Source organism: Myxocyprinus asiaticus, chromosome 23 (assembly GCF_019703515.2).
Source record: "Myxocyprinus asiaticus isolate MX2 ecotype Aquarium Trade chromosome 23, UBuf_Myxa_2, whole genome shotgun sequence".
NCBI classification, from domain to species: Eukaryota; Metazoa; Chordata; class Actinopteri; order Cypriniformes; family Catostomidae; genus Myxocyprinus; species Myxocyprinus asiaticus.
In genome coordinates, this window is record NC_059366.1 from 17,458,941 (window position 1) to 17,486,102 (window position 27,162).

Genomic DNA, 27,162 nt, shown 5'->3' on the forward strand with positions numbered 1-27,162 from the left:
TCCGGTCGCTGCCATCTCACTTGACGCCGAAAAGGCATTTGATATGGTAGAATGGGATTATCTTTGTAAGTTTATTAGACACTGCAATGGCAAGATGTACAGTAAAAAAGGAGTTACATTTTGGTCTGCTCTAACCCAAAAAGGATTAGATTGCTTCAGATTAAACCACTAGAGTCTTAAGGATTACTTTTATGCTGCCTTAATGTGCTTTTCATAATTCAAAATTTTGGTCACCATTCACTTGCATTGTGTGAAACTACAGAGCTTAAATATTCTTCTAAAAATCTTTGTTTGTGTTCAAAACATAACTGACTGTGTCTACATAAATACCTCAATAAGACAGAAATTCTCACTGTATTTTTAAGTGTATTTTGCCATTTAGACGCGTATCTGCAATACTGCAACTCTGTAAGCGCAGAGCACACACGCACATAAGCGCACACATACAGCGCAGGTACCATATTGAGGAAATAGAAAGAAATCAAGATTCTCATTATTTGTGTAGTTTCTCTCTCTTCTTTCTTTTCCTTTTGGCCAGAGGTTGTCTGAATGGTTGAACACGATCGACGTAATGAGCACAGCAAAAGATCAATCTTGTGATTTTAAGAATCGATATCCGGATCGTTCAAATGAAGATCGTATTTAATCTGAAAATCTATATTTTTACCCAGCTCTACACAATAATACAATTTGAATTTTCATGCAAGTCTGAGAAGAAGACATGCTTTAAATATTACAGCAGGAAGTTTCCTTCTTCCTCTGTTTAACTCCCGGCTCGACCTTCACACTCTCTCCTCCCGGCTATATGCTAAAACAAACAAACACACTAACCAACTTCAAACGTTTACTCACCCATCTCTTGATAAAAGTATCCATTCTTAGCCATCCCTGAGGAGGGAGCCTCTGAAAGACAAAATGAAACCCACAATTAACAAGAGACATAAAAAAAAGTGTGTGTGTAAATGTGCGTGTGCCTGTTTAATAAAACATGATGAGTATGTGTTTCTTATTATAACAGTACGGGAGGTAAATGACCTAACAGGTTTTATTTACATATCCACATCTGAATATGATGCATATTTGTATATTTCCCTTTAACACAAGTTATGCCCTTAAGCTGGGCACTAAACTCTAAAACATAGCCAGAACTTACAGATATAAACACGCATGCACATGGAGCACACACACACACTGCCACACCTGTGGCCTCCATCCATTTGATGCCATTTAAGGGGATATTTATGAGGTGAAGTCAGCCATGACTGAGGTTTCTATTTACCCACTTTCTGACTCCCTTAATTGTCAAGTACCCCTCTTTCTAGTCCCCCACCCCCCTCTACTGAGAAATACTATTCCTACAGAGAGCATCCATAGGTATACCACACTGTACTCATTTCAGGGTATGAAAATAATGAACACACAATAAAACCGTCTGAAAAGACTTGCACAATTTGCACTTATCTCCGTTCTGTCGTACCGAGTAGAATTCATCAGCCAGTAGGGCTGGGCAATATGGCTTCAGAAATTATATCTCAAGATTTTTCAGCAAACTGATGATATTCAATATATATCTTGATAATTATGTTTTTGCTCTGAAATTGCATAAAAGTGTGTTTTTTTTTGTTTTTTTTTTAATCAGAGGAATCATCAATTCATCTAAACATCCATCGTAGCCAAGTAGAATTAATATTTCAAAGGTATTAAATAAAAATCTGTATGAAGGCATGTTTCCCTCAGTTTTTCACGAAATTAACACAAGGGAGAGTAAAATGTAATAATTTTCATTGATTTGTACGTTTATACTTATATTTAACATACAATCATATATGAAAACTTAATAAAAATCTTATTTACCTTCATACATTTTTTTACTAAAATATTTTTCTTTGTGAATGAACAAGGTGTGCAAATACTAATTCACTTATTTTTTGGAAACCAGATGAATATTGCATCATACAAAATGATTACTGTGGAACCCAGTTAAGTTTATTATTATAATATAATACTGAATTATTATTATTATTAAATTAATACTGTATATTTATGTCCTATTTATAACTGGGGTTTTTATTTTGACACTGCAAGTGCAGTCATGTTTATTTCACCTTCACCTGAAGCTTTTATTATGAAACGGGAAGTGCAATGTTTGTTTGACAGTTATGAGTTTTGCATCTTGTGAACCACTGTCAAACTCTTCTTTACTGTTCCGTGTTGTAGATTTGTATAACAACTTTATGTTTGGAATTGCACGAATGCTTGAACCTGCAGTACTTCACAATGCCGGTGAACTGCGCTAAAAACACGAGCTCCCGCCGCCACGCGCGTGCACATAGATCATCGTGTCGCCGGTTCATTCTGAAGCGCACACAGACCAGGGATGCGTCTCGTTTGGAAGTATGTGTCCTCAGGAGGTCGCATTTGTCGGCCGCATACGTCATCGAGGCTGTCTCGTTTCATTTCTTTTTTTTTTGTCTTTCTTTTTCTTATTTTTTTATCTATTGTCAATGCCTTTTAAGTATATGCACTTACATTTATACAATTGTTAACCTTTTTTGCATTCCCAATTAAAAAATAAAATAAATAAATGAAATGAGACAGCCTCGATGACGTATGCGGCCGACAAATGCGACCTCCGGAGGACGCATACTTCCAAACAAGACACAGCAAATGTTTATCTGTCTTTAATCGCAGCCTTTGGAAGTTAAACAATCACATATGATCATATTCCCATTTTGATGTTTTTTTATTTATTTATTTTTTATTTTTTTATTATTTTGTTATTAATTATACAGCCCTGAATGATCGTGAAATTAGTCTACTGATGCCCTCTACGAAACTTAATGGCCAAATAAAAGGCTCATAAAAATCATCACGATATTCACGATATTGTTTAATTGTATATTGTCAGTAAAATCATCGTGATTACATCGTGGGTATTCGATGTATCGCCCAGCCCTATCAGCCAGACATACTGACAAGAAAGCTTGTCTTGAATTTCTCTTCGGTGAGAGTACAAAAACACATGAGGCTGTGGCATTATATTTGGGCTGCAACTAACAATTATTTTGATAATCAATTAATCTTTGATTATTTCTACGATTAATCGATTACTCTGATAACATTTTTTGTATTTTATTAAAATATGATTTTTAAAAAAAACTGATATGATAAAAGGCGTAAGGATTTGGTTTGATTTACATTACTGAATTCATGATTCTATACTCTCACAAAACTTTGAATAAAGCTTGAATCATGAAAAGTTAAGTTTGAATTTATTATTATTATTATTAGAAACAGTTCCTTTACTTATAAAACTTAACAAAAAGTGCTCATCATTAAAGAGTAAAATGATCCATAGGGCATGGAGTGGGACAAAAAATCAGCCCAGCAGAGAGCAATAGTGACAGGAGAACAGAAATTTTAATAATTCTGCCCAGCTGAAAAATTCATAATCATGTTAGATACATATGCTTGTACACTGTCACTGATTACATACATTTTAAGTATTTTAATATTATAGTTTTTAAAATAGTATTTTCACTGATTACATGTTTCTAAACTATTCTTTTCAAATAAATGTGTATGTTTATCCAGTAAAATAATGTTTTTGCCATGGTATAAATTTACTGGTGGAATCAGACATTACATTTGGCATTATCAGGAGGACTTTCAAATATCAGGACCCTTAGCATCATTATACATTTTATTCAGTATTATACAGTTTAATATAGTACAATCACCTGTAAACGCTGTGCAAATTCACTCTCGCGCTGAAAAGTCTCATCCTGGTGTTCACTGTATTACATGCGCTCACATGATGAGAAACGATCTAAAACACTTTAAACCGCACACTTTGACCTCTGAGACATCAGCGTGACATCAATGAAAGCGGCACAATTGATTACATTGAAACCGAAAGCGCTGTATGATGTTGCACGAGTTTAATCAAAATGATTGCGCTCCCTTTCTCCATTACGATCGGTTTGAGTGAAGTAGATGCGCGCGCGCGCTCGCTCAGTGAAGTTTAACAGATACTCGCATATGGTAAAAACAAACAGTTTTGCGAAGTACGCGGCTGATTTTGAATTCATAACTAGTTTATATTATAAAACAGAGAAAATAGCAGTAAGTGATGCGCTGGAGAGAAACAACTCTCGCGCATCAAACAGCACAAGTACTCTGTCAACGCACCTAAAGCAGCAACCGCTCCACATTAAACTGTATGCTTATTATGATCTTCTTTGAAGTGTTTATAAAGTGCCCTCGTGCGCTGGACAACTTGAGTCCTGTTTTTCCGCTTCAACTTGTCTCTGCGAGTTTTATCATGCAACACATTTTTCACTTGGCTGTGAAGTGACGTCACTGACGGGCTTCTCCGTGCTTACTGCAAATATCCAACTAATTGATAATGAAATTCGTTGTCGATGATTTCCATTAACGATACTTATCGATTTTATCGATTAGTTGTTGCAGCGCTACATTATATTCTGCAGGATGTATTTTTATACATATTTTATATACAGGTGCATCTCAATAAATTAGAATGTCATGGAAAAGTTCATTTAATTCAGTAATTCAACTCAAATTGTGAAACTCGTGTATTAAATAAATTCAATGCACACAGATTTAAGTAGTTTAAGTCTTTGGTTCTTTTAATTGTGATGATTTTGGCTCACATTTAACAAAAACCCACCAATTCACTATCTCAGAAAATTAGAATATGGTGACATGCCAATCAGCTAATCAACTCAAAACACCTGCAAAGGTTTCCTGAGACTTCAAAATGGTCTCTCAGTTTGGTTCACTAGGCTACACAATCATGGGAAAGACTGCTGATCTGTCAGTTGTTCAGAAGACAATCATTGACACCCTTCATAAGGAGGGTAAGCCACAAACATTAATTGCCAAAGAAGCTGGCTGTTCACAGAGTGCTGTATCCAAGCATGTTAACAGAAAGTTGAGTGGAAGGAAAAAGTGTGGAAGAAAAAGATGCACAACCAACCGAGAGAACCGCAGCCTTATGATTGTCAAGCAAAATCGATTCAAGAATTTGGGTGAACTTCACAGGGAATGGACTGAGGCTGGGGTCAAGGCATCAAGAGCCACCACACACAGACATGTCAAGGAATTTGGCTACAGTTGTTGTATTCCTCTTGTTAAGCCACTCCTGAACCACAGACAACGTCAGAGGCGTCTTACCTGGGCTAAGGAGAAGAAGAACTGGACTGTTGCCCAGTGGTCCAAAGCCCTCTTTTCAGATGAGAGCAAGTTTTGTATTTCATTTGGACACCAAGGTCCTAGAGTCTGGAGGAAGGGTGGAGAAGCTCATAGCCCAAGTTGCTTGAAGTCCAGTGTTAAGTTTCCACAGTCTGTGATGATTTGGGGTGCAATGTCATCTGCTGGTGTTGGTCCATTGTGTTTTTTGAAAACCAAAGTCACTGCACCTGTTTACCAAGAAATTTTGGAGCACTTCATGCTTCCTTCTGCTGACCAGCTTTTTAAAGATGCTGATTTCATTTTCCAGCAGGATTTGGCACCTGCCCACACTGCCAAAAGCACCAAAAGTTGGTTAAATGACCATGGTGTTGGTGTACTTGACTGGCCAGCAAACTCACCAGACCTGAACCCCATAGAGAATCTATGGGGTATTGTCAAGAGGAAGATGAGAAACAAGAGACCAAAAAATGCAGAAGAGCTGAAGGCCACTGTCAAAGAAATCTGGGCTTCCATACCACCTCAGCAGTGCCACAAACTGATCACCTCCATGCCACACCAAATTGAGGCAGTAATTAAAGCAAAAGGAGCCCCTACCAAGTATTGAGTACATATACAGTAAATTAACATACTTTCCAGAAGGTCAACAATTCACTAAAAATGTTTTTTTTTTTATTGGTCTTATGATGTATTCTAATTTTTTGAGATAGTGAATTGGTGGGTTTTTGTTAAATGTGAGCCAAAATCATCACAATTAAAAGAACCAACGACTTAAACTACTTCAGTCTGTGTGCATTGAATTTATTTAATACACGAGTTTCACAATTTGAGTTGAATTACTGAAATAAATGAACTTTTCCACGACATTCTAATTTATTGAGATGCACCTGTATATGTTTGAATGTGTCAGTGCAGGAAACAGTCTGTCTCTTGATATAAAGCTGATGACATCCCAATCAGCTGAGAATGGCAAGCCAAACGAGGGATTTCTACATGTTTTACAATAAGACAGAAATATAGTACTTTGTATTAACTGAATACTTCTTTAAAGTTAAGAATATTTGCCAAAGACTGAAGGTTTATATACAGCAAAGACATACCCTGTGGAACAGTCTAGCCAACAAAAGTCTAGAAAACTAAAATACTGTTTAAAAAAAAAAAAAAAAAAAAAAAAACAGCAACATCATTATATATCATGCCTATAACTATTTTAAACAGTGTTTTGTATTACTGTATCACTGTTATACTTGCAGTTTTATGACTCGTAATAATTAAGATACTACATGGAAATGGCCTATTTGTACTTTTAACATTCATTTGTCACACCGCAGGACTTTTTAAAATAATAGTTCACCCCCCCAGAAAAATGTCATAATTTACTCATCCTCATGTTGTTCTAAACCTGTATGACTTTCTTCTGTGTAATACAAAGGAGATGTTAGGCAGACTGTTAGCCTGAGTCACCATTTACTTTCATTGTATGGAAAAACGATGCAATGACATCAGTGACGTCACTTCACAGCCCAGTAGAAAATGTATTGCATTATGAAACTCGCGCTGACAAGTTGAAGCAGAAAAACAGGACCCAAGTTTTCCAGCGCACAAGAGCACTTTATAAACGCTTCAAAGAAGATCATAATAAGCATACAGTTTAATGTGGAGCAGTTGCTGCATCAGGTGCGTTGAAAGAGTGGTTGTGTCATTTGATTCGCTTAAGAGTTGTTTCTCTCCAGCGCATGACTTACATTTTACTGCTATTTTCTATTTTATAATGTATACATTTTATGAATTCAAAATCAGCCATGTATTTCACAAAACTGTTTGTTTTTACCACATGTGAGTATCTGTTAAACTTCACTGAGCGAGCGCGCGCGCGCATCTACGTCACTCAAACCGATCGTAATGGAGAAAGGGAGCGCAATCATTTTGATTAAACTCGTGCAACATCATACAGCGCTTTCGGTTTCAATGTAATCAATTGTGCCGCTTTCATTGATGTCACGCTGATGTCTCAGAGGTCAAAGTGTGCGGTTTAAAGTGTTTTAGATCGTTTCTCATCATGTGAGCGCATGTAATACAGTGAACACCAGGATGAGACTTTTCAGCGCGAGAGTGAATTTGCACAGCGTTTACAGGTGATTGTACTATATTAAACTGTATAATACTGAATAAAATGTATAATGATGCTAAGGGTCCTGATATTTGAAAGTCCTCCTGATAATGCCAAATGTAATGTCTGATTCCACCAGTAAATTTATACCATGGCAAAAACATTATTTTACTGGATAAACATACACATATTTTTGAAAAGAATAGTTTAGAAAAATGTAATCAGCGACAATACTATTTTAAAACCTACAATATTTTAAAATACTTAAAATGTATGTAATCAGTGACGGTGTACATGCATATGTATCTAACATGATTATGAATTTTTCAGCTGGGCAGAATTATTATTATTTCTATTCTCGTGTCACCACTGCTGGACTGATTTTTTTGTCCCATATCCCAATGGATAATTTTACTCTTTAATGAACAGTACTTTTTGTTCTATAAAGTTTTACAAGTAATGAAAGGAACTGTTTTGCATATGTACTGAAAGTAATAATAATAATAATAATAATAATAATAATAATAATAAATTCAAACTTAACTTTTCATGGTTCAAGCTGTATTCAAAGTTTTGTGAGAGTATAGAATCATGAATTCAGTAATGTAAATCAAACCAAATCCTTACGCCTTTTATCATATCAGTTTTATCATATTTGAATAAAATACAGGAAATAAAATGTCTTTTTTATCCGATTAATCGATTAATTGAAGGAATAATCGAAGATTAATCGATTATCAAAATAATCATTAGTTGCAGCACTATAGTCAACTAAAATATGCCGTCTTCTTTACATGAGATATGTGATAACAGTAAAAGCTTCAAGGTCACTGTATAAGGTCACACTCCCACATGAGAATGAGAATTCTCTGGCAGGAAACATGATGTGTGTAGTGACAAGTTAAAGCAAGATTTCCACATTGGTCTTATCAGCATCACACACCAGCATTTACAGCAATGGTTTAAGCCAGCAAACAGGTAATTCTTTATATGTTCTGCCATAGCTGAGCTAACATAATTTAAAAGAAGCATAGGCTGGTGAGGCAGATGTAAAAAAACAACCCTCTCCCTCCCTGCCATTCAAAGTCAGTGACGACACAGTGGCTGTTTGGTATTCTGTGCGTGTTCTTGTCAGGACCGTCCTCATAGACGAAACACCTTGAGCCCAGCCATGCCTACAGGCCCTCTGGAGGGGACTGCAATCGCTGTGCTATTTACCCTGGCTCTGACCTTTCACTTGGTGCTTCAGTTCTGCTGCCTCCAGCTACAGGTTGGTCTGACCAACCTTTACCAAACCCTGGCATAAAGTCTGATTTAAAGATATTTCTCTAGCGCCATGTTACTGCGTGCTTATTTTCACTGCAGATTTGGCTCTCACACTGACTGTTGATGTTCACAGGAAGTGAGCAGAACTGATAGAGGAAGTAGCACCGAGGCCCTTTCAACCTCACTCAGGGCCAAGGACGGGTATGACTTCAGCCATTACACTTCCTCTTTAGGGGTTCCTGTAGGTACAGAATGCTGGCTCATGCCTGGAGAACAGACCTGCTGTTGTCACACATCAAATCAAATAAAGGCAAGGTACATTCAAATCCTCAGACATGACATGTGAAATGCAAACAAATACAATACAGCCCAACTTACAAAAACAACACAATTCAGTCAAAACCAGACTGTTCACACTAGTCAAATTCAAGTACCGAATTAAATTTATGCGCAAAACTGGAATATCACAAAACAATTTGCGAATAAAGCAGTGTTTCCATCTCGTGTTTAAGAGAACAAAACTGTAATTTCTGGGGAAATTGGCGCAAAATAGAAATGAAAATAGAAGTTGAAGCCACTCTTTTATTTAATGTAATGAATTACTTGGTGTTTAGAGTGTGCAGACAAAATGCTCTGACAAACTCCATGTTTGCTAGCGTTCAGCAGCAGATGACTTGTGTCTGGGGGGCCAAAGTGTACAAGACAGTTCTGGGAGCTAATAGTAGCCAATCATTTTGATGTCAGGCTTTATGTCCAGCATTTCAAAATTACCAAAGCAACAATTCAGATGCTATGCGAAGATACTGATGATATTCTCTGAGCGAATTACAGTATGTATTCTCATGGCTTGTTGAGGCAAAGTCACATGACATCTATATTCCTATATACAATGTATAGGAATATACTTGATAAAATGTGTTTCCATTGTAGATTATTTATCCACCTCAAGCAAGCATATACGTTTAAGCACATTTTGGAGATTTTATTTGCATCTTGGTGTTTCTATCTAGCATTTTTTATGCAATATCCCAAAATTTGCATAGAAATATGTGGATGGAAACTACTTTGAATTTGGCGATAGAAGGTCAAAAGTTTTGCTGCTGAAATCGGTCTGTACTTACCAAAATTCAAAACCACTGCCCCCAGTGGCCAAAGCTGGAAGTGTTGTTGAGGTGTAATGTCCACAGGCTGGCGACAAAAGCGAGTTGTATTTTTTGTAGTAAATGACGTAATACAGTCAACAGGAACGCATATGTTATTAACCCTACTTCCTAACAGAACCCCCAACCCTTTACCTAACCAAAAGTGGAGTAAAACTGGTATCGTAGAGGGAAAATGCAACCTATAAATTGCATTCACCATTGTTTATATGAACGTGATGAATCCTTCTTGGTTTCCATGGGACGAGAACCTGTGTCTCTGAGAATTTGTGCACAACATGCTATCAGTAGAGCTACTGATGAACATTTTAAAATTGATGAAAAAAGTGTCAAAAGGGGATGGCGCTTTTCAGTAATTAGGCTGTATATGGTTGTCAGGTTACATGATCATTCTAAAGCATTAAGTTGATTTCCTGTGTGATCATGTTGGTCAAGACATGTAATAAATTCACAATTGCTATTTTATTCTTTCATGTTTTGAAAACTGAAGTAGTGAGTTTTTAGCTTCATCTCTCTCTCTTTCTCCATCTTTCTCCTTTCTAGCAGTCTTCATCCCGATTCTCCTGTTCTAGATTGTTCCTTTCTGTCTCTTCTTCAATTACATGTTCTGCATGAAAACAATTACACTTTTTAAGTCATAATCAAAGCCAGATTGGAGAGAGAAAGAGAGATAAGAAGGGGCCGACAAGACTAAACAAAAGCTATTTTCTTCAGCGGTGAATAGATGTTTAAAAACATTAGTCCTTTCCTGGTAATCACATTAATGCAAGGAAATATGAACAACACGGTGGTGATAACCCAAATCTGGAGCAAACAGAAAATACCTGGCATAGGTTGGGGAGCTGTGGCAATACTCTCTAATATCTAATCATCATTACTAACAAAAGAAGTGTTGTATTGGCAAACAGGAAGTACGAGCTGGCAGAACAGGTCTTTACTCCGTGTGTGTGTGTGTGTGTGTGTGTGTGTCCAGGTATGCCCTACATTGTGGGGACCAAATGTCCCCACAAGGAGAGTAAAACCTGAAATTTTTGACATTGTGGGGACAATGAGTCGGACCCCATGAGGAAAACAGCTTATAAATCATAAATGATTTTTTCTGAAAATGTAAAAATGCAGAAAGCTTTCTGTGAGGGTTAGGTTTAGGGGTAGGGTTAGGGGATAGAATATAAAGTTTGTACAGTATAAAAACCATTATGTCTAAGGAGAGTCCTCATAAAACATGAAAACCCAACATGTGTGTGTGTGTATGTGTGTATGTGTGTCTGTTCAGTGTAATTTTGCTCTACAGCTCTCCACTAAGGAAATACATGGTTCAGTTTTTGCATGTGCATATAATACCATAACTAGAGTCTGCTGAACAACAGAGATAAGCTGATGTGTGAGTCACAGACAGAGGCTTAGTAACCAGCGAGTCCTTCCCTTTACCACACAAACAATAACACACACACACACACACACACACACATATTCAAAGGCAATTTCAGGCTCTTTGCGCCAGTGAGCAGTGAGAGGGGTGTCTTTTTAGACCTTGGTGGTCTGGTTGTTAAGAAATATTTATGTATGTGGTTAGTGTGCAACAATACGTACAACAGCCTCTGCATCTATACGGCTCCATTGTAAACGTGAAGAGCATAAAACATCATCAAAGATACTCCAGTATCTGTCTCTCCCTCTTTGTCTTTTATTTGTTTCTGTGGTTTTTCTCAGACAAGACAGAACATGCTAGAAAAATACAGTCTGGATGGTCGAACTCTCTCTGGTGAATAATGTAAATTTGCAGATAAAAGAGTGAGAAGATGAAACAACAGAGCAAGAACGAGCTTGTTGTTGTGTGAAGCTAATGTAGCTTGTGTAGTTTTGCCTGGTGTGAAAGCAGGAGTGTGTAGTAAAGCTGTCCTCTCTCTCCAACAGTTAAATGAGCTCATCGCAGAGGTGCTAGGTCACACAAGACAGGCGCTCAATCTCACGGCTTCCTTCACAACACCAGTCTTAATGCGACTGGTGAGTTTCGCAACCAGTTCTGCAACCACGGTGCAAACAGATCTTTAGGACTGATTACAACATGTGCAAAACATTTCAAAATGTACACAGTTCACGGCTCAAGACTAACATTTGAGAGCAGTGGCACCGGTGTCACCAAGTTGGTGGCACTAGCCCCTCGTCTGGTAGCACCGGTGGAGGGTGGGGGTCTGTGGCCTATAAAATGAAAAAGACAGAAACTAATAGCAAAAGTGATTTTATTATTATAATATTACAAAAATAAGTGCAATTACCAATAATATGGCATATTTTGCCCCGCTAAAATGCTCATTTGAGAGCAAGACATTGATTTTGAGTTGGTATGCAGATGTAAATTTACTGGTATCAACAACAGGAAGGTTAACTATAACATCTATAAAAAGTAAAAGTTAACACCTAATTTATATGGGTCTAAATTATTCTGACATTGCGACTAAATTAGAACTCCTTTCATCAGGCTCTTTTTGACTCAAGTTCAGTCTTCTCTTGGAAATTTGAGGGCAAGCAAAAGCAGTTATATTGTTCTACAATCAGAGAGCATTAGAAGAGAACAGATTTTACACAGAAGAAAACTAGCTTTTAAGGCTGGGACGATTCATCAACGTAATCGAAGTCATCGATTACAGAAATACGTCGATTTGCATAACATGCGTCGGCGTGTCGCAATGGAGTAATTAAAATGGCAGTGCCCGGTTTAAGCATGGATTCCCCCGAAGAACAAGCTGTAGCTAAAAAAAAAAACTCACCCACGGTCATCTAAAGCATGGGAGTATTTTAGCCAAAGACCCAACAGTGTGGTGCTGTGTAAGCTATGCAAATTAGAAATGGCTTACCACAGCAGTACAACCGCCATGAACGAACACTTGAAGCGAAAGCATCCCAGAGCGCTTTGTCGAGACGGCAGCAAGGCAGCACCATAAGTCCTGTTTACTTTTTGTCCCCACCCAAGCATGACATATTATTATTACAACATGTGTTTCTGTTAGTAGTAGTCACTTAAAATTGATTTTCTAAATGTTTCCTCATATTAAAATAATTTCTGCACCGCTGCTAACGTAGGGTGACCATACGTCCTATTCTTCCCGGACATGTCCTCTTTTTCGGACCTTAAAAAAGCATCCTGCTGGGATTTCTAAATTTGCGAAAATGTCCGGGATTCGGCTTTAGTTGCATTATGATGTGCATCTGGTCTAATACTTCATTGTGTGTGCGCGCATATTTGCATTGCTTTAACCCCTCTTTTTAAGTCCCGCCTTCTCGTACACCAATTGGTCGATTTATAAGAGGCTTGCAGCAACTATTGGCCAAATTCCTGCCTGTCAATCTCTCCGCGAACGTGCGAAGCGCTGTTGTGTTCGGCGTCAAACAGTTGCTTGACAGTAGCAGCAAATGACAGCTGAATGGAAACAATGCCCAAACGAAAGTGCAAATTTACAGAAGATTTGCACAAAAAATTCCCATGCTTTCGTTCAGGTCGAGATCCGTGGGAAGCAGAATGTATGACATGTAAAGCTGGAACTTATATGTCAGTTGCTAATAAAGGTGCAAGTGTTTTAGAAGCACATATTAGCTCTGCGAAGCATAAAGGGTCAGCAAAAGGTGAAAGTTCATCAGGTAAATTAACGTAATTAAATTTTAATACATGTACATTCAAAAGAATGTTGGAAATTTTAATTTATTTATATATATTAATCTTATGCTAATAGAGTGTCTTTTTCACTGTATTAAAGTTTGTATTCATAGTAACACTGTTTTGAACACTATTTTTCTGATCAGGTATTAAGAATGCACAAGTTTTAGTTATTCCTGTTAGAAAAACATTTAAGTGTTACTCAAATTGCACTAATTTTACTGTAAAGAAAGATTTTACATTGGACTGCTAAACTCGAGGCTGGTATTCCTCCTGAAAGTGACTTGAATTTGACATTTGTTTCATTTATTTTGTTGTTGGATTGCTAAATGTAGATTGCACTTTCCTTTTACTTGAATTGAACGAGTTCTTACTTTTATTTTGGAGAGATTTTATGTTGGACTGTAAAACAGATTACCAGTTAAAATGGGGCTATTTTTGTTGCAGAATAATGCCCTGCAGTGCACACTTTGTTTCTTGTACATTTGTTTGTGTTTAAGAGAAGATGATTTAATAAAATATTGAAATATTAATAAGACAAGTTTTTTATATTTATTTTGGGTTAATTAATTGTTATATTAATCAAGTATATAATCTTTAGAATAATCTGCAAATTAGTCGTTAGATTAATCGACTAATCGGAAAAATAATCGTTAGATTAATCGATAAAAAAATAATCGTTAGGTGCAGCCCTACTAGCTTTGTCCATAATTCACTAAGGTCCAGGCTTTAAAGCCCTTTATTTTATTTTGTAATTGCCCTTATGAAAATAGTTCATATTCATAGTTTTAAATAGTTTAAACAGTGATATTTGTAACAAGACCATGGTAACCTCAGGTAAAACCAAGCATGGATCGTCACTGCCATGGTTAGATGTAACATGATTTCTATAAAACAAGCTAAGGTAATTTTGTCAAGAAAACCATATACACTTAAACACTTAAAAACTATAAATACAAAATATAAACATTTGAAACTGCCATTGTTGTAAAAAAAAAAAAAAAAAAAAGGATTAAATTCCCTCACTCCCCTAATGTAGCATATTATAAATGTAATAGAGCTACAGTAGTAATATGATATTTATTATGGATATATTTGAGCCTAAAATACTATAGTTTATATCTTAGTGTTACTATAGTAAATTCATAGTCATTTTGGTGGTGATATGTGAAAAGTTTGCTAATTCCTGTCTGTACATATCACAGTGTTTTCTCAGCATAAATGCTGCTTAGAATGTCGGGCCATTTACCATGGTTTTAAACCAGTTTACTCACCAAGGGTCTTCATATAGGTTTGCACCAGAAAATTCTGTGCCAAATTCAAATGGTTTCCGAGACTCACGGCATGCTTCTCAATGGTTCTCGCAGCGCTGTAATGATCTACGCTGCATGATTGTGAGCTAGAGACCGGTTCTAAATGCATATGCTCTGCGCTCAGCTGCTCTGTCCATTGATCCGGGTAGTGGATAGCACTGTATTGTTCTGCTTTCGAAACGTTTGCCATTTGATATTGCTTAAAAATGAACGGCAGTACATAAACAGCGAGAGAAAGAGAGATATATAGAGAGAGAGGGAGAGTCGGCCAACTCTGTAGTCGCACCAGTGCAACATAAAAAAGATTCGCCAATGCGACAACTTAGTCGCAGTCTGGAGCCCTAATAGTTTCTGTATGCTGATTGGGCAATACAATGTTCAAACCATGCTAAAATTCACAACAGTAATAAAACAAAACACCTGTTCACATGTATTTTTACATTTTTTACATGTATGTTGTGATTACTCATACTTTAATAAGCGCATTACAGAGCACGATTTTCCAACTATAGTCTATCGGTTTTATTACTGTATGCTCCTGCAAAGTTTACGAAGTTCAGATTACTGTGATACATTTAAAGGAATTAGCAGTTTAAAGTAATACATTTGACCCAAAAATGAAAATTCTGTCACTATAATCAGCCTTATGCAGAGTAAATGATGACAGAATTTTCCTTTTTGGGTGGACTATTCTTAACCTATTCATCACTGATATATTTTTTTCTCTTCTCTTTATGTGCATTAGTGGCCTTGAAGTATAAAAAAAGGGGGGAAAAGTAGTCAGATTATGTTACTAGAATTTTTTTTTTTTTTAAATAAACCTATCTCTGGTCACCCATGTGGCCTATACATTGTATGTATTGCACTCTTTGTAGTATTCCAAGTTCATGTTCATGTAGGTAATGTGATCCCTTTCAAGTTACTTTTGGTGCAATAAACAGTCTAGCTTGTCTTCCTTTTATTACCTAAGCTACATTAGGAAAAGTATTAAAAGAATAGTGTAAATTCATGTTAATCGATTATAATTGTGAATCAAATTGAACTGAATCTCTCTGAATCTGAAAAAATCGTTTTTAAATCAAAAACCAGTGAATCGTGAATCGACAACCCATGGACTCACATCCCTAATAACCGTTTAAAGAAACTTTGTGTACTTAGTAGTTTTAGTAACATAATTAAAGCAATAAAGCGCTCGTGAATGTGCTATATTGTAAATATAGTGATGGCTGAAGGAGCTGCAGGCACTGCACTGTGCATCATGCAAGCCTAAAAACACTCTTTAACCATGACTATTTTTTTTTTTTTTTAACAAACAGACCATCATATCTTATTGCTTAATTTTGTACTTTCTTAACTGCTTTATAAGGAAAATAATTGGTTTGTCATGATATTCACACAGCATATCTCAATAGCTTTGCGTAACATCACAAAATAAATCTAGTACTTCAGGCTGTTATGTCCAGCCATATGGCACCACATTCTAGCAGAACAAAAACATTAATCCCTTCCCTGACAAATGGACAATGTGCATTATGATGCTGGTGGTTAAAACCGGGGCACATGTCCTGCAATCTAACAGCACATCAAACATGTGAATGTCCCTTTTACATAAGCCATTTATAGCTGTAATTTCACAAGAGAATCCATGAATACAGAAAGCATGTGCTCGGGTTTAGAGACGCTATGTGGGAATTCAGTCGCTGTTCTATCAAAGACCTTAGGCTTTTAAGATTAATCCGTACCTGTAAGGGCAGGGCTACATTTTTGACTAAGATATGACTTTGGCTATGTGAGAGATAAGGTGTGAGAGAAAGAAAGCTGTCTCTTGCAGGCTGTTATGGTATTTCTTTGGTCTAGCAGTGTGTAGCGATGGTTCTTTAGCACACAGAGACACTTCTACTACACAGACAGACAGAGGGACAGATGTGTGAGACAGATTAAAGGTGCTCTCTGCTGCTTTTTAATGTCACTTAGAGCCCTGATCTACGAGACAGCCAGAGAGAGAGTGACTTAATATGCCTACAAGCTTTTTAGCACTCGAGTTTCCCACTGCTTAGAGAGGGAATTCCTTCTGACGATCACTAATGGCACACATACATACACACACACGTGCATGTACACACATACACAAAGTCAAAGAGCAGGTTCTTTTGGGAATAAGGCGAGAGTGTGATGAGGAAGGGAGAAATACAGAGAGTGAAAGAGAGACAGAGTTGTCTGCGTGCATACAAGGATGCTTGGAGAGAAACAGCCAAACAGTTGGCAATACATTCTCTTAACAAATTAATCAAGTAAACTGGCAAAGAAATATTAATATGCATGTTGTTGTGGAATAAAATAAATAAAAATTGCATGCAAATGAGTATGCTGTGAATCTTCAGCACACAAAATTCCTCTCTGCTGGAAGACCTCTCTTATTGCAGTCTAGCATAGCCAGAATTCAGAGTAAAGTAATAATTCACCCAAAAATGAAAATTCTCTCATCATGTTCTCACCCTCCTGCTATCCCAGATGTGTACGATTTTTTTTCTTCTGCGGAACACAAATTACATTTTTTAGAAGAATCCATATCTTCTGAAGCAATATAATAGGTGTGGGTGAGAAACTGATCAATATTTAAGTCCTTTTTTACTACAAATATACACTTTCACCAGCCCCGACCAGTAGGCGGCGATATGCACAAAGAATGTTAATCGCAAAAACAAAACAAAAAACACACACACACACACACACACACACACACACAAAAGAATGTGGAAGTGAAAGTGGAGATTTATAGTAAAAAAGGACTTACATTTTGATGTTTCTCACCTACACCTTTCATATTGCTTCTGAAGATGGATTTAACCACTGGAGTAATATGGATTACTTTTATGCTCCATTTATTTGCTTTTTGGCGCTTCAAGGTTCTGGTCACCATTCTCTTGCATTGTAGGGACTTACAGAGCAGAGATATACTTCTAAAAATCTTCATTTGTGTTGTGAGAAAGAAAGTCATACACATCTGGGATGGCATGATGTCAAGTAAATGATAAGAGGGTTTTAGTTTTTGGGCGAACTATTCCTTTAAATTCTAAATTTCAAGTTATTGATTACTCATTTTTTTATGTGTTACTTGCCTACAAAATTAATCAAAAAGCCCATTCCAACTAATAACTGGATGATTGTTGATATGTTGTTCCTACTAAGGAAAATAAGTAGTCTTGGTGTGAGTCAGAAAATTTTGGAGACTGCTTAAAAAGCATTGGTTGAGAGTGTGCTTACATTTAATTTAACTGCCTGATACTGGTATCTTAGCTGTAACCATAAAAGTACCCTGGCTAGAGTCGTTAGCACAGCCAGTAAAATTATTAGCAAACCACAGAGTCAGTTATGTGGGATGTACATCACTAAAAGTAAAAAAAGGCCAGGAGTATTTTAAAAGATATTACTCACCCTTTGTATAACCTGTTTGGATTGTTGCCCTCTGAGATGCTATGTAATGCCTATGGCAAAAGAATATCTATAAAAGTTCATTTTTACCTACTGTCTAATGTTTTTTTGTAAATGTTGCAGGTGTGGTCAAAGACAAATTTCAACTATGGTTGACAATAAAGCTGTATTGTATTGTATGACAATGTGTAGTTAAATATAAAAAATATGAATTTTTGTTGTAATTAGAGGTATTTATAAAAATAATGAAACAAATATCTTAATTCAAAAGTTTGTGTAATGACACCTTTTGCAAGTATCTGCTGTGTTAAAATTCTCTCATCATTCTGTAAAAGTAAAAAGATAATTGATGGAACTGGAATCGTTAAGACGAATCGGAATATAAACAGCACGTCTGAAGTTGCGCAACACCAGCCAGTACGATTGGAACTGTCAACTTATGCCAGCTTTTGCCATTATTGTGTGCAATACACATCAGACACTCAGTGAACTGACTGTACAGTCTGTGGCCATGAGACCAGGCTAAATGGAACAGAAGATTACGGAACATTCCACACTCAGAGCAAGGTGAAAATCAGTGAATAATGTTATTTACATGTTTAGATTTAACCTTTCATGGTAATTTGTAGGGAAATCCTGAAGCCGCAGCCATTTCTTGCTGGTACTTCTAGCTGAATTTCATACAGCATGGATGTTTACAGCTCAGCTGATCCGTCCATATCACCTCATTCTCTCTGTGTGATGGGAGCAATCACCGGGTGACCCTGATAGTGATCTATGCATACTCTACACATCACATGATGTTATAAAGACAGACGTGAGCCAGCATCCCCTCTCTTTCTTTCATCGTCTCACTCTCTAAGCTGTAGGAGAAAATATGCAGAGCAGTGGTCGTGCAAAAGCAAACCATACCAGATAGTAACAGGAAAACCAACATCTCTAGATAATATTTTGAAGAGCACGATTCTACACATCACATGATGTTATAAAGAGAGATGTGAGCCAGCATCCCCTCTCTTTCTTTCTTCATCTCACTCTCTTTAAGCAGTAGGAGAAAATACGCAGAGCAGCGGTCGTGCAAAAGCAAATCATACCAGAAATAACAGTAAAACCAACATCTCTAGGTAATATTTTTAAGATCACATCAAATCGTGCTCTCTTTAGCCCATTTATTCAATTTCAGCTCTAAAGTGTTCTCGAGCATATAGGAAGGAGTACGAGATGGATAGAGAGAGGCGTACAGGGGGATACAGAGCAAAAGGTGGACGTCAGGATACAGTGACTGCAGTGCTAACATGTTTCAACATGACAGCCATCTTTAATCACATGGCACTAATGGAACTCAGAGCTTAAATATGTTTGCATGGACACTATTGTTATGTACACCAAGGGAATACAGATTCTCCTTCCCTCATCTCTTCCTCCTCTATATCTCTGCTCGTGTTGGCTGATCTGGTTTCGTCAGTGCTCTGCTGTGGGATTCCTGCTAATTGCTTGAACATTCCCTTCTTCCTCTATTAAAGCCAGGCCACTATTCCCCTCACAATCTATAGTAATGCCACAAGAGAAGAGAGAACCAGAGACAAAACACAAGTGAGAGAGACAGGCATGTCCTTAGCGTCCATACAAGGAATATTAATTCTTGACCAAAACAGGAAGACTGTTTGATATTTAAAGGCAATGATGTTGCGGTACAGATGCTGGCACCTACTTGATGCCAAAGACTTGGGGGAAATTCACTAAGAATGAATAAAAAAGCGCAGGTAAAAGCGCCGCAGTCTGCGCTGGTTCAGCTCCCGATTCTCTAAAGGAATTAATCAGATCACCCAACGGAGCAAATATGCCCACAAAATCTGCTAAACTCAAATAGCATGTTGCAATTTTGATCTTGCAGGTTGGTTGAGCGCTATATTTTGAAGGATGCAGCAGACCACTACAACACTCCATTACTGTGATCCAGTCACCTGAATCATCTCTTCATCTCTGCCAAAAGTGCACTTAATTACACTGTGCAATCGGATTTATGACTGATTATTATTCTCTTCTACATCATTTGAGTTACTGCTGCCAAGATAAATCGAAAATGTGCACAAGCAGCTCTTTTTAATAAAATTCTGATAACACCTGCTTTCCTTGAGCAGTAATAGAGCAATGTATATTGTACCAGACAAAAAGCACAGAGTTTTGTGAATGAAGCACAATTTTTAATGAGCCTGAAGCCCAAAGTATACTTCAGTCAGAAGCGAACACTGAGTGTCCGCGTACAGGATGCGTGACGCAAATCTCGTCATCAGCAGAGAGCTTGAGCACTGAACGTGCACAGCCAGATTTTTCTAACTGTGCGTCTTTGAATGCGCAGAATGCGCATGTTCCTGGAATTATTTGCACAAATTAGTGGATCCACAAGGTGGCATACACTCACATTTGAGCCGAAACGATCACTGAGAAACACTAGAAGAGGATGTAATCGCCGGTAAACAACAGGAGACGAAGTTAAAAACAACAACAGTAGATATTCATGTCAAGAGACGAGTGAGAGGAGGTCAGGAGCTACCTGCACTTAACTCGAGTCTGAAGGAATATAGAATATCTTTATGGGACTAAACTCCTGAAGAGAAATAGTTTGGTGTCTTATAGCAGTTGTAGCCCGCATGCTCCAAACGCCTGTGAATGCGCACACAGTCATATGGAGTATACTTTGACAGGCTCACGTTCAACTGTACGCAGACACTGAGCTTTCACATCAAAATCGAAGTATACTTTGGGCTTATTTTGTACAGAAAGGAGGCATGTTTGTGCGGAAAGGAACTATATTGACTTAATTTAAATACTAAAGATAGAAAGCAATTTCAGCGCTTATTGCACTGAAATACCACACGCAAAAATTGCTGCAACTGTTTAGTGAATTCGCCCCTTGACCTGCATGACTGGGTTTGTCATACAGCCTGGCACAACATGTGTTTGATTGTACGCATATGTGTAGCATGTGTTCTAGTGTGTAAGAAAAGTGGCCTGTGCATGCATGAGTATAGCATCTGCATGTTCCAGTGAAAGGTGGCATGTGTGTGTTTGTGTGTGTATGCCCAATGTGAGGTTCCTCCCCAGGCGCATGGGCAGCCTCGCAATCAAAGGTCGGAATTTATCAACAGGCATCCTCCGACATCTTGAAGCAATCTATGGTTTACTCCGACGGGGGGTGCGTCTGTTTGGCTGAACGTGTGTGATTGTGTGTGTGTGTGGATGTGAGAGGGGGTTCCTGATATTCAGTAACAGTAAGTGAGGACGGAGAGTTTGTAAATTTCAGAGGGCAGATTTTCCCACAAACTATATTAAATACATTATGGAGAAGTCAATCCACAATCTGATATTTACTGGAGAGATGCCAACACATTTAAATATTCCATACCCCCCCACCCCAATTAATTAGGCTCTTACAAAAAACATACAGCACTTTCGTAATGACAACATCCAACATCACATACATATTTAGGCACGAACCCCTTTCTATCTAAAAAATATCTCCTCCACACACAAATCTCACAACAGCGTCTGTAAATCAGAAGATGGTCAGGAAGATCAAGCTCTCAGTCATCTAAATGTCTGCAATGTCTGCTCTCTCTGTGCTCACAGATGCTTGCTTTTGTATAAGAGAGGATGTCCATATGGCCGATTTACAGCGTACCGTAAACAGAGGCGATAAACAGAGGAATGTGTGATTCTAATTTCCATTTAGACTGCAAAGTACAGTCGGTGGATAGAACAGGGAATAGAAAAGTCATAGATCCTGCATTATCAACCTCTCTGGGACACACATTTGCACAAACAAATAAGGGGACACAGACACACAAACCGGTCCTCTAGAAAATTACATCTATTCATATCCTACCATCTATGAGCACAAATGTGATGTTCTAAACGTCAGCGCAGGGGAGATATTGTAAATAAAGGAATATGGGGACAAAATGTCCACCTTGTATATATGTCTAATGAGAGGCGGGCAAACAATCACGTTGCTCGTTAGAGAGAGATACAGTCGTAAAAAGACAGAGGTCATTGCGTATTACATGAAAGGGTTCACCCAAAAATTTAAATTCTCTCCTTATTTACTCACCCTCATAATATACCAGGTGTGTATGACTTTCTTTCTATAAAAAAGAAAGTGTATAAAATATCTTAGCTCAGTAGGTCCTTATAATGCAAGTGAATGGAGATTTCTCTTTTGAAGCTCCAAAAATCACAGTCAGAATAAACATCAACAATACGACTCCAGCGGTTAAATTAATGTCTTCTAAAGTGGTATGATCACTTTTGGTGTGAAAAAAGAAAAAAACTTTTTAACTATAATCCAACGTGAGGGAAAAAAGAAAAAACTTTTTAACTATAATCCAACGTGAGGGTAAGCTTCACGAGAGGGTGGAGTCCAAGCGGTCTCTCGTGTGACGTATTCGCATTGCCATGATACCGACGTAATCTCACGTTCTCTACTCGGTTGAGACATCCAGGATAAGCACACAAACGCACCATTGTGAGTAAAGAAACAGATAATAACAGATCTAAACCAAAACTAACAAAGCTACTGTACAGGTTTCCTCCTTCTCACTTGTAAACAGCATTGCTCTTCCGGCTGTGATGCATGTGTTTCAGTTCTCACATGTTTCAAATGCCAATGCGATTGTACCGCTCTTGACTGGAAGCATGGTTTAGAGTTTTAAAAAGTACTTAAATATGTATCTTTTTCACACCAAAAGTGCTTGTGTTGCTTTAGAAGACATTAATTTAACAGCTGGAGGCATATGGACGACGTTTATGCTGACTGTCTGTGATTTTTGGAGCTTCAAAAGAGATATCTCCATTCACTTGCATTTTAAGGACCTACTGAGCTGAGATATTTTTCTATTTTTCTTCAAATGTGTCCTGATGAAGACAGAAACCCTTTTACAACAGAATTGAGGGCACGTGACTGAGGAAACAAACGTGCACTTTAAATTAAGAAAGTTTAGTTCTGATTTCTGCCTCATTGTTCATAACTGCATTCACCTATATAAGCAAGATAAGTTAATTGTTGTCCTTTTCTTTCCCAATTACTATATGTTATGCATATTATGGAATATTTGGAAAATACACTTGGAAAGGTAGGTGATGCTGTACTGTGCCTTTACTCGCGATACTTATTTGTCCTTAACGTGTTACACACCATTACATTTTAAATTCTGTGAGCCTGCCTGGTTTAAAGATCACTCTTATCTGCCTAAATAGATGACAGGTTTCATATTTATTTTAATTATTGGTTCAGGGTAGAAAAAAGCTTGCACACAATGTCCATAGAAACAATCTTCCAGGATATTTATTAAGAGGCCAAAAAGTGCAAAAAGTGCCAAAGTGCTCAGTGTAGAATCAAAACGTTTTTGATTTACACTGTCATCAGTGTCTGGCACTTTTTGCACTTTTTTGGCCTCTCAATAAATATCCTGGAAGATTGTTTCTATGGACATTGTATGCAAGCTTTTTTCTACCATGTATTTGATTTTTTTGAGCCTAAGCATGTCACGGTCCTGTCACTCTGTCAGTCTGGGTTTTGGTCTGACAGGATCGTGGCATTATTCCCCCATGTCTGTCTTTGTGTGAGCACACGGTTTCGGTTATATTCCCTGCCGCGCGCTCTTCTGTCTGTTGTGTTTCATGTCTGGAGTGTGGTGTCTGGGTCCTGACTTCCTGTCTAGTTCGGTTCTGGTCTGTGTCGGGACCCAGACATTCATACTCTTTGTCTGTCTGTTATTGACGTGGGTGCATCACGCTTGTGTCATCTTGTCTGCATGCACTCGTGTCAAAATCTATGTCGGTCTTTGTGTCTGTCTCTCGCATCCACGGGCACACGTTGTGCTCACTTTGCGCTGCGCGCCCGGGTCGCGAGCTGTTTTCATGTTGTGCTGAGGTTCGGTCACTTCAGTACGGTATCAGATGTGTGTGGCCAATCTCTCACACAAATGTCCTGTCTTGTCTTGTCTGTCGATTGGCATGAGTGTATATCACCTCGTTGTCTTGGCGATGTGCGCTCATGCCATTCGGATGTTTTGCCTTCTTGTGAGAACACCCGGCTTTGTTATTGTTTCCGTATCACCGTGTGCCTCTCTGTCTTACGTTACACCCTGCCTCCTTGTTTGCTCATTGTTGTTTCATTAGTAACACGTGCCCTATATTAACCCGCTTGATTTCTCTCACTATTTTAGTCTCCTCATGTGTGCTGTCCAGTGCCAGTTCGTCTTGTTATCTTGTCAGTCCTGATCACCTTCCTGGTTCCAGTTCAGTCCGGTCGGTCCTGTTCCCCGTTTCACCTCTGCCCCAGCCTGGATTCCTTATTCCCCTATGGGGTAGTTTTTGTTGGCTTCCCCCTTGTGGGAGTTTTATGTTTGGTTTATTGTAAATAAAGTATTTTGTTTTTTTATCTTTGCGTTTGGGTCCTCATCTCTGTTAACAAACGTGAAACGCACCAAAGCAACACGAGCATGTAAACGTATCAGTGTTTTTGGCATTGACGTTTATACAGTTTTTTGTCTACAATTATTGGTTCAGTACATGTTTCCCATGATGATATGCAAATCTATTATGAATAATCAGCAGTCTTACAGTTTGTGTTAGTTTGCATTTTTATTTAATTAGTTAGACATGCTATAATCCTTTATTCATATTGGTTCCAAAGTTAACATAACAACAACAGTATTATTTTTTATTTTTTTTATTTTTTATTATGAACCAAGCCTCCCTGTACTTCATAAATACAAAGAATGTTTGGAAAATATTTCAAATCATCTTACAGCTGTGCAGTCTTCTGTTCAACACAATACATTATGCATTTATATCTTATGCACATTTAAGTTTTTGAACCAATAAATGTAACCTAAACCCAGGTGTTTGTTTTTTTGTTTTTGTTGTTGTTTTTTTGTCAATTTTCCTGTATAGTGCAAACTATCCCAACATTTATATGTTTGTCTTTAGCATATTTTGGAAAATAATTCTGAATACTAAATAATTTAATCGAATTTTAACTAATTATTAAGCCCCATATTTTGATACATTAGCAAGCCTGCCTACTCCATTAATTTGTTTAGTTAAGCATTAAAACGTAAGGGCTACAAAATTCATTATAGTGAAAAAGAAATTGGTCTTTTGCTGTGAAATGTGAAACACTGCCCCCAGTGGCCAAAGAGGTAAGTGTTGGGTGTGTGGCACGTGTGAGCTCCATTTTCTGGGTGAAATGTCCACTGAGGGGTGCCAAAAGCGAGTTGTGAAGCGAGTTGTTTTTAGCTGTACAGGCTGTAATACAGTGAAGAGGAATGCATAACTTCCCGTGTGATCATGTTGGTCTGATCTCGCCTAGGGCACCATGCCAGTCAGGACCGCAACTGCATCCATCCATCCAGATAATCTCATTCCTGTTGCAGCGATCCCTCACCTTTGAGCATACTTGTGCGTGTATGCAGCATTCAACATGTATGTAGTGTGTGAATTAAATTTTATACTGCATAAATAAAAGTTCTCAGGCAAACCTCTCTAGTGCAGCAGCCACAGTGTGCTGTATTTGAACATTACTATTAGATGGCCCGTGACCTGCTCCAATGACATTGAGATTCTGTGAAAATTCTGTGGTATTGACAGAGTGCCACAACAATTTGGCTTCAGTTATCCACAAACCAAGACAACCACAAAAGTAATTGCCCACTTGAGACCATTACAACACCCTGATCAAATGCACATTTGATTCTGTGTCACAACACACACATAATCATGCAAGGAGAGAAAATAGAGACATCAAGTGATTTGAAGTTCGACCCTCGGGCGGATGGATGCAAATCACAATCTCATTACAGTATGTGTATGTGTGTGTGTGTTTCGAAGAGAAGACAAGCAAAAGATTGAGTGCCTTCATACTTAACTTACCAAGTGTGTTTATATACAGGATTTGAGCAAAGGAAAAAGAAAAGCGAGAGAGATGAATGTGCACTTGTGCTGTACAGCAGCGCATGTGAGTTGCATGCAATATTAGACTGACTTCTCACAATGGAACAAATTGAACAGTAACACTGCGTACAAATAAGACCCACTCTCCCAGAAGACCACCAACTACACATACTCGCTCGTTCTCTTAAACACATTTAAGTGTTGCGTGATCAGGCATATTCTGTAGGGTTTTCTTCCAAGTGCCGTCTACAGGTACTTGATTTTGATCTGTTTTGCATCCATCTCTTTTCCTGTATTCCTCTCCCTCAGTTGTATTTGTGTGTGTGTGCGCACATTTACATAAGTGCATGCAATCTGAAAGTGTGATATCATTTTTCTTCCTGTTTACTCAACAAAGAATAACCACATAAAACGTGTTTACGACGCATTCCAGAAAACCAGCCCCAAAAAGCCCGTCTGCATTCCAGCATAACGCACCCCAAAAAACAGCAGCAGCGACTTGCGAGAAAAAACAACCCACAGACCTGCAGGATTCAACAGAAAGAAAACTTAAAACAACACACAATCACACATACATCCTCTCTGCTGCTCATGTTTAGCCACAGAGTCTAAAATTTCAGGGAAACCTCAGATGCTCAGTCGTGACAGTGCAGGAGCATGTGCATATGTGTGTTTGTGTGTTAATGTGTATGTGAGTGTGTGTGTGTATGTTTTTTAGAGTGCATGTGTCTTACCGGATGGCACGAAATGAAGAACTTTGTTTCCCTCCATCACCCCCTTCTCAACCCATAATCATCCTGTAGTCCTGACACTTACGAGGGCAAGATCACCTCTGCTCCAGTCTCCTCTCTCTCCTACTTTCTACACTTCTACCTCTCTCAGTCCCTCTCACTCTGTACCTATATTTCTCTCTCTCTCTCTCATTCCTCAGACATCTTTAGTGAGTCAGCCTTGCCCTGCCTCCACCGAGCTGAGATTCTGGGTCCTAAAGCCTGCGTTTCCTGAGTTTCTCTGTCTCACTATGTGCACTTGATGCTTGCAGTTATAAACAGTTACAAC

At 38.0% G+C, this 27,162-nt stretch overlaps 1 protein-coding gene across 3 annotated transcripts in view; it reads right to left on the reverse strand.

The window, feature by feature from the left end:
- LOC127414222 (solute carrier family 4 member 11-like) overlaps positions 1-27,162 on the reverse strand; it is a 132,024-nt gene that overhangs the window by 69,287 nt on the left and 35,575 nt on the right. For 2 of the 3 annotated variants that reach the window (XM_051652092.1, XM_051652090.1), the window contains exon 2: positions 853-903. In XM_051652092.1, the coding sequence (XP_051508052.1) occupies positions 853-903 (51 nt within the window). Of the gene's footprint in view, positions 1-852; positions 904-26,837; positions 27,062-27,162 lie in introns of those variants that run through there. The other variant, XM_051652091.1, reaches the window with a different exon arrangement.